Here is a 9,281-nt window from a genome sequence, read left to right as displayed (position 1 = left end):
AATATTTTCTTATCGGTTAAATAATTATTTTTCCACGACGAAAAAAATGCATACAGCCCTTGTTTCTTTTAGAAGTGTTTAACTATAAATATTTAAGTTGATGCCTGAAAAAATGTTTAATGTACCTTGAAAGAATCCGACGTATTATTACAAAGAAATAAAACTTTCTCCCTGGTCTATAAAAAACCCTGATGTGATGGTAAAGTTGAGCGGGTAAATGGGTGAAAATTAAATGGGTGCAAACTGGACTTACAATTTAAAAGATGTGTCAGAAATATGTCAGTATATGTGCATGGAATGATGTTTGCAAATTCGTTTATACTTCTTTGGAGGTTGGGGAAAATAACATCAAATTCCCATTAAATTAACCCAAGCGGGGGATGGTTAATAAACCGTTATAATAATATTCTATTATGAGTAAAAAGCTACGTGAATCATGCAGAAAAACATATATCGCAACAACACATTTTTTTTCTGATTCATGAATGAATTTATGAATAATAATTTGGGCCATGTATGACTGTTTTGCTTCGTTATTCCCACAAAATGCATATTTTCTATCAAAGACATATACGAAATATTGGTAAACGTATTAATTTACTATTAACGGAATTGACTTGTTAGTTTTAAGGAATTCCGTTCTTAAATACGAGTAGATATGAAAGTAATTTGCTATCTTTTTCTAATTTATAGATATCTCGGGGTAAAACTACTATTATCGTAAATAGTCTGTGTGAAAATGCGGCGCATTTAGCCAAAAAGGGGGCGGGGCAATACAGTGTATTTAGAAGTATTTAACTTCACAAGTCAGCAAACCCCAAAATGCGATAAAAATCTTGTTTATAGGTTTGTTCGGCTGTAAAAGATGGAAAAACGTGTAAAGTCATTTAGCAAGTATTCTTGATCAGTCAAAAGTGTTTTGTAGTAATTTCGCCAATGATATGTAAAGATTTGAATAAATTGATAAAGTAAAGGAACATTTTAAATTACATAAGAAATTTTGATCTTTGATTGAGATTTTCTATTCAAGTTAATAAGCTCTTATTTAGCATTAAGAAAAATAAAATTGATGGCTTTCGGTGATTTTTTGTGTTCGTTACATTAGTGAATTTCATGAAATTTTGTTTGTTTTGAAATAGGATTTATTACCATGTTTTCGCGAATGGGACGAAGTTTTCATTCGTCTGGAATTTCTACGCATGTCTGAAATGATGCCCAAGGCGGCGAAGATTCTGTTTGCACTTTCTAACCTCCCATTTACAAAGGGATTTTCGAAATAATCAAAACGGCAGGGTGATGCCAATTAATAAACAATCCCGGTTAATTAAACGTGTATTCAGAGAGCAGTTATAAACCGAGTAAAACCATTCAACATATTTTGTATTTTTTTTTAGAAATCAAGCGATTTTGGAGTACCCAGTTAAATGAAATAGATCAATCGATGGTATGTAATTGAGTGGCTATCGAAGTCGTTCGCGTGCCAATGGATGGATGATCCTTTGAAAATCGTTGGCCAGTTTTTGACTATAATTGAATTATTGGTGTAACATACAGCTTTACGTGCCTTCGAACAAGCATTATATTACGGAGTTTATACTTAAGAAAGATGTCTTCTAAAGATTCGATAATTGGATAAAGGAGAGGGAGTTAATAGTCAAAGTGTAAAACTTAAAAAGGATTTTTGTAGCGTTTATCTAAATGATATTTAAATGGAATATTTATTTGAACGATTTGAGCACGCAAACATAAGACAAACCGAATGATATAAAGTATGCCAATTATTTATTTTTACGGTTAGAAAAAAAAAGAAAATAACTGAAGCAATATTGAGCTAATTCTGAATGAATGGTGCAAGAAAAATAAAAGAATAACTTCACGACATCAAAGGACTTTAGGACGTTCGGTGAAAATTAAGTGATTTAAATACGGGTATATGAACACAGACGCAAAGTGAGAGTTCTGAAACCACAATAAAAAGATATCAGCGCTTTTGCATTGATTTTTCACCATCTGGGTATTTCATAAAAAGTTTATTAAACCTATTTAACAACTTACCAACGATTTCTCATACTTTGGAAAATATTTCTCAGTGTTTATGAAATTTCTTATGAGCTAACATATAAGAAATGCAAATTACATAAATCAAATTGTGATATTATAGCATCATCAAAACAATAATATTTTTAAAAGGGACATAGGTAAATAAAATTGGACTGACGATATTAAAGAAGCCATTAGGAAAGAAACAAAAGCTGCAATCGGATTGTCTATACCTTCTGAGGGAGCGCCACCTTTCGAAGTATCTTCGTTAAGATATACATAGGTGTCCAAGAGGAGAAAGTGATACGCAGTTTTGCATACTGTTTCGTAGACGCACGAGAAATCTTTTAATGCACGAATAAGTGGCGGACAACATATTTGGTGATACAGATTCTTCTTGTGTTTGTGTTTATTTTCAAAATCAATTTGATATTTCAACTAATTTCAAAGGTGATATAAAATCTTACGCAACGAGCTAAATGTTATTGAAAAGAACTATTTGTGACAGTGTAAAGAAAAAGTTGAAACAATTAGGAACATGAAAGTTGTATCCTGGTGCTTATTGTTATTACTGTTGTTCCAAATTACGACAGGAAAGAAGCGACGTCATAAAGGAACGCAGTGGTGGTAAGTAGAACACTAAAACATTTGTCCAGCCGCTTAAAACATAAAAAATTTAGTAACTAAAACAATTTGCCCAGCCGTTTAAAGCATTTGAATTAAGTAATCATAATTAGTATCAAATCTGAGGCTCGAACATGAATTGTTTCAATAGAATTTGATTTCGATGAATAACCAACTCAACAATTTATCTAGGCGCTTAAAACATAGTGTGATATATTAAATGAAAAAATATATCGAATGAGGTATTTAGGGCAAGGAATTTTCTATAAAAGTGAATGGAAGAAGTGAACTAAACAGCCACATGAAGCATATAGCAGCTCCATTTCTAAAACAATTTAAGACTCGCGTGTTAGTAAAAACTGTACTTTTTGTGACCTATAGGCCCGCTTGGCCGGGTGTAATTATTTCTTAATGTATAATTCTGTATTGTATATGATATACACATGTCACATTATTAAACTGTTTACTTACTTACTCTTTGATAAATAAGCTATGAGAATGAGAGAAAGTTATCAAACCTAGGATCAAATTCGACAACTTGACCAAACTCTAGGGTAGTGGATACTATCTAATGAGATGTGTGGTAGGTGACAACTTGAAAATTGTAAAGCTAAACGCATAACTTGTGCATAACTTCAAAGATATTCACAATGTTAAAAAATATAAGGATGTGGTTAGTATCCAATTAAAAGTTCAAACGATTTGAGCTTGAAAAGTTATAGTGATGATACGGCTCATTGTGTGGCTTCTTAAGTTGCTATACTTTGTTAATTAAATATGAAACATGTTTTATAGTATTTTCTGAAAACTGAAAGTAATTCCTAAACGAAAACTGGAAGAAATGGACGAAAATTATTGTTCATTTGACAACAGTTCTATCAGTCTCTAAATATTGAAAAGTTGGCTAGCGTTACAATTAGAAAATACATCATCAAGTTTTGTCACCTTGCTGACACAATTTAGCACAAAATGTTTCTGTAAAAGGTCATTACATTTGGCTGACATAGATATTACACTTGTGACGTAATAGTATCAGTTTCCTCGAATTAGATTTTAATTATGACAACTGAAGACAAATATTTGGATTTTATTTCGAACGGTGACTCCTCTCGCGGTAGGTATTGGCGCTCATTCAGCTTGCACATCTGTTACTAGGTCTCCCTTACTCTAAAAATGTTTTTGTTTGAAAGAAACTTTCAAAATATTCAGTATCACTTTCATTTATTTTTCATTTTAAATTAAGTCACATTAGATCATGCAATATACTGCTATATGTATGATACAAATTACAATATTATAAAATCGATACAGCTTCCTAGTTGGTATGCCGTTTTATGGTTTTTATTATTAGTTTTAATTCATAATTTAGTGTCATATTAATGTATATCATCAGATAATGTACATTTGTACTAATAAAATGCATTTAAGCGATTAAATCTACTCTTTCGGAAAGTTACTTTGTCGGCGCAAAACGCAGTGACAGTGAAAACAAGGACTCGTAATATTACTTTTGTGATGTCTTCAACGATATTGTAAATGTTGGTAAAGAATTTTAAATGTTTAAATATTTATAGCCTTTTTATACGTTGGCTAAAATATCTAAGCAGTCTGTGAAAATGTTCTGTAAATATTCTATAATATTAACGATTTTTTGTCTTAAAATATATGAAACTGCAGGTTGTTAAAAAGGTAGGAGAACATATTTATGGACATGTCGCAAACTTTAAAATCGTACTTCTGTAAATTTAGATACATACTGATAAACAAAAATTAGAACGCCATAAATAAACGTTTTTCAATAACAAATTTTATACAAATGATCTAGCGCATTTGTTATTTGTGTGTGATATGGTTCATAACAAAGCAACTTTAGTTGCTAAAACAATTTTCATCAGTTTTGAAATACATTTATTTTATGGCTTTTTTTCTGAAGATTAAAGTACTACTAATATCTGAATGAACAATAATCAGCGAACGTTTTAAACTATTCAAACTACTTACTAATTTACCTCAACATCAGTCAGTATTTATTCTTGAAATCACATCAAAAAACACAAAATTCCTACATGTCAGACAAGTTCCTTATATCAATTATAAATCAAAGCTAATTAATTTGTCAAAAATAGTAAATAAAATAAAAGTTGTTGTTGTTGTAGTTGCTGCTGCTGCTGCTGCTGCTGTAGGTACTTTCTCAACCATTAGTATAAAACATATATAAAGTATATTTTTTTTATAAGTAAAAGTTTAGTGATGATATCTTTAAAAAAATATCTTTAATTGCATTTCTATTTTTCAAAATGTTGAAAAGCTACTTTTTATATTCTAAATATAGGAAAAAGGATTATGTTTCCAAAAAATACGAGGTGTAATGTAAAGGCTAAAAGCTGTTAATCATAAATATAGTGTCAATTCATCCGTTATCTTAACCATCTTTTTAACGAAAGCAGTGTTACTTTTGACATCAAAATGATTATATAAGATAATTATATATCTATTTACAAAACATTATAAACTAGAATTTTGCGTGTAGATTCCCGTATTAGACAGGATATTTGTCAAAGGTTATTAGAAAACGTTTGGAATTTCATTAATAGATAAGTTCAAATGATAAAAGTTATGTTACCTGTCAACTTCAGAGTGTTGAAGTCTACATTGAAAATATTTGATATCCTGTTTCCTTTCTAACAGTCATGCTACCATTATTATATTTACAAAGTTACTAAATTATCTTAAATATATATTTGTGATTTAAACTTTAGACTTTTCATCATCTTCTCTTAGTTATATGAAAATTTTATATACTTATAAAACCACATATTGAAAGATCATGTACTATATTTGTGATTTAGTCTTTAGAAAGTCACTTTCATCTTCTATTAGTCATATGAAAATCTTATATACTTATAAAACCACATATTGAAATACCTTGTATTAACCAGTAGAAGTTACCGTGATAATACCGATATCATAAATCTGTATTTTTATATATTATTACCCAAATACTTTTATTTCAAGAAGATATTTGAATTCTCGTGTACATTTGTATCATTTCACTATGATAATAAGAAAAAAAAAAGCACTTCTAGAAGCCTTGAACAAATACAGGAAACGCACATCTAATACTGGACAAGCACCTGTCACAGAAACCGAGAACCTTAATCAACCAAGTCTTATCCCCAACATTTGGAAAACTACATTATATAAGTAAATTCTAAACAGGAATGTGAAAAAAAAAATATGGTACCGCACAAATGACAAACGCACAACACACACGACTGTACGAACAAAGTTAATGCCGAAACGGGGTCTTTTAACATTTTCTGTTTCTTTTTCGTTATGCTTATTATAATAAAAACAAAATTAGACATTGAAAAAGAATAGATACCAAATTATATTAAACACTAACATACTGGGAAATCAAGACTAAAACTGTTGATCGGAACAAAAAAAGAAGCAAAAATAATCTGTATCACTTTAAAATTTATTTTTTCAAAAAAAAAAGCATAACGGAAAAGAAATTTATTGGAGAACTGTAGAATTTATTATTAATGAATATGAATAGTTTTCGTTGAGTGTGTAGCTCGACATGACTGAGAAACAAATGCAGTCATTGATCCAAGTCATAAGTAATATTGCTTTTACTATATCCAAACTTCAATTAAAACTTAATTATTTCTTTTTTGAATAAAATAAACAATACAATACCATAAAAATTGTACGTGTGAGAAAATAACAATAAGAAATATAACCGTAAACGTATCCTTTTTAAAGATCAAACCGCAGTGTCATATAAAAACATTAAACACTCTAATTAATTTATCGCATTGGTAAAAGACAAAGAGATATGTCAATACACTCTGATACCATCGCATTAGCTTATCAATTGCTCTATATCATATAACCCAAGGAGTCCAAATACATGAAATAATGGGCGTTGTGCACGCGACAGTTGGAGCGATTTCAGTTCTTATTTCTTTATACTAATTTATCCGAAGCTCTTTCGAACGCGCTTCACGGGCAAAAGAAAGCAACAGAACATGTATTGGTCTCAAACGAAGAGTTTGCGATCTCCTTTGTAAAATGTAAAAACTGAAGAATAATCAAGTTTATAAAGAAAAATAATATGGGAAACTTATCAGTATGTATTGTAACAGTTTAAAACCGTTTTTTTTTTCTGTAACGAACATTTGAAGAGAAGACATAACAAAAAAAAAAAAAAAAAAAAAAAAAAAGAACACACACCCAAATATTACCCGCGGTACAAATAAAAGTATAGTAACACGATTTTGAAAGCTAAAAACTGTAGAATAATTTAAAAAAAAAATAAATGGAAAATATTTGGAGTACACGTCTATATATATTGTAACTTCTTTTAGAAATGATTTTAACTGTTCTGTTCTGTTCTGTTCATAGCAGACATTCAGAAAAAAAAAAAAAGAAATAAAAGCAAATAAATACAGTCCGTGATACAAATGAGATCGCATTTACACATTTCTTTCGAAAGAGATTGTTCTCTTGAAAATTTTCGACCTATTGGTGGTATTCTTAATGGATGGCAAAACAAATTGACCATAAAAGTGGTATTCCAACCACAAAAGATAGAAAATAGAAAAAGTTCATTGTAATCAAAAAGCTGTCGGGCACTAGCAGGTAGATTTTTTTGTTGATATTACAAAAGAGAAAGATGTCGATACAACAGTATGGCATGATCCCCTTTTCTTGTCAAAACGATACAAAAAAAGGGAAAGGTAAAGGAGAGTTATCTTTTAAAGGGTATTGGGCTCTGAATGGATGGGTTTTTAAGTTAGATAAAGTTCATATAACACAAAATGAGAGTTGATATATCAGACCGCAATCCCCTTCAGTGTATAGTAAACTGCTCGTGAATATAATCCCGAAGTAAGAAACATGAAAATAGAAAGGATAGAGAGAAAAACCATTTTATAACATATTCGAACTTTTGAGAGATGTTGTAAAGTAACATAAAAATACTCAGCTGACTGTTGACATTGCAGGTTTGTCAGATACGTGATTTTACTCATTGCCTAATACAGAAGAGCAATTAACTGTAGAGCATAATGTATACAAACAAGCAGACAAGCTGCACGTTTCCGTCAGTCAATAAAATATCTTCCTATCCCTGTGCACTTTAGGACACTTTATGGAAATAATGATATTAATTTCCATTCATTTCTTTGACAGCGCTTTCGTGTTCTAACACAGTATATCGCCAGAGAATCAAGACTGCAAATTACATAGAAATATGTAATCATTAAAACTACATTTAACAAAAAGCATCAGAAGAGGCAATTTAGCATGACCTTCTATGAGCGGTGTATCAAAGAACTATACATATAGCAAAATACGGACAGCACTTGTTTATAATAGATCATGGCAAATATGCCCTAAAAAGATCAGGACTACTGTTAAATGGCAAATGAATATACTATAAAAGGCTAACATAGTATGAAACAATTAAGACTGATATATTATTACTACCTAATCAAAGGGTGATCAGAGAATATGTAAAGATACAGACGCTATGTCGGGTTAAACTGACACTGCATGCCCTTTAGTATTTAATGATAATGTACACCCGCACGCAAACAGCAATATTACAAGTAGGGGAAAATGATTCAGCGGTTTGGTAAGCGGAAACTATCACAATCAGTTGCATCAACAAAGAAAATATGAAAGTTTATTAAATCGGTGAAATGAAATTAGCAAATATAAACAATAAATTGAGGAGAAAACGGTACAAACGTGAAAGTTTTATGAAGTTGTTCTGCCAAGAGGGTCTGGGCAATTTTGCAATAACTACTATCATAGGAAAGGAATTAAATGCATGAATATCAAACATTGCACGAAAGATAAACTTGAAACAGAAGCACTGAAGAGAAAATTTACTCGTTTAGCGTAGAAAACGTGATAGCACGTGCTTTTTAGGCCTGCCAATTTGGTTCTCAGGACTGTGACCAAGTACTGCACGAAAAAAAGGTGGGTTTAAGGCAGTGTACCCGGAGTGACATGTGTAATTTCATATTCTCGCACTTCGACATTATTCGGACATAAATAAAGCTCAGAAGCTAAACGAACACGTGGCTTTCCGTAACAACCCGACCGTAGCAGGCCGAAATCGCATACAAAGAACTTGCAAATTGTCATTGCCGGTCTACCTTCTTAATTATATTTATAAAATAAGGTATATTGAATGTCGGCTACATCAACATAGAATGTTTCATCACGATAATTCATTAGAGTATACAAGTGTAATCAACGCTACTAAAGTATTGATGTATAATGCATATGTTGAGAGTTCGAACATCACTTAATAACACTGGGTCGAATGGGCATTACAGTAAAATCTAAAAAGTAGATCCCTCGGAATCACCGAGAACAAGGAAAATAGTGAAAATTGCAGACTCGGTTTGATTGAGTCTGTTCATGAGCAGTAATGGAAAATGCAACACTGCCCACGCCCACTAGCACCGGCTTAAGCAGTATTCGATCTTCAAGTCTAAACGAGTTGAAATCAATGATCCCGAAGGACCAAAAAATATAACAACACTGAGATGAAAGTGTGCAACAGTCATCATAAGCAACACAAATCATTATAG

General features: G+C 31.1%; 1 protein-coding gene across 2 annotated transcripts in view; it reads left to right on the top strand.

Annotated features, from left to right (window-relative positions):
- The first annotated feature begins 885 nt into the window (after positions 1-885).
- LOC123538441 (protein Wnt-1-like) overlaps positions 886-9,281 on the top strand; it is a 41,903-nt gene continuing 33,507 nt past the window's right edge. Inside the window, exon 1 of one of the 2 annotated variants that reach the window (XM_045322548.2) lies at positions 886-2,667. In XM_045322548.2, coding sequence (XP_045178483.1) covers positions 2,579-2,667 — 89 coding nt within the window. In that variant the 5' untranslated portion in view covers positions 886-2,578. The remainder of the gene's footprint in view (positions 2,668-9,281) is intronic. The other variant, XM_045322547.2, reaches the window with a different exon arrangement.

The sequence above is a fragment of the Mercenaria mercenaria genome, chromosome 18, assembly GCF_021730395.1.
Source record: "Mercenaria mercenaria strain notata chromosome 18, MADL_Memer_1, whole genome shotgun sequence".
NCBI lineage: Eukaryota > Metazoa > Mollusca > Bivalvia > Venerida > Veneridae > Mercenaria > Mercenaria mercenaria.
The sequence above is the reverse complement of the archived record's forward strand: the minus strand, read 5'-3'. Positions and strand labels throughout refer to the sequence as shown.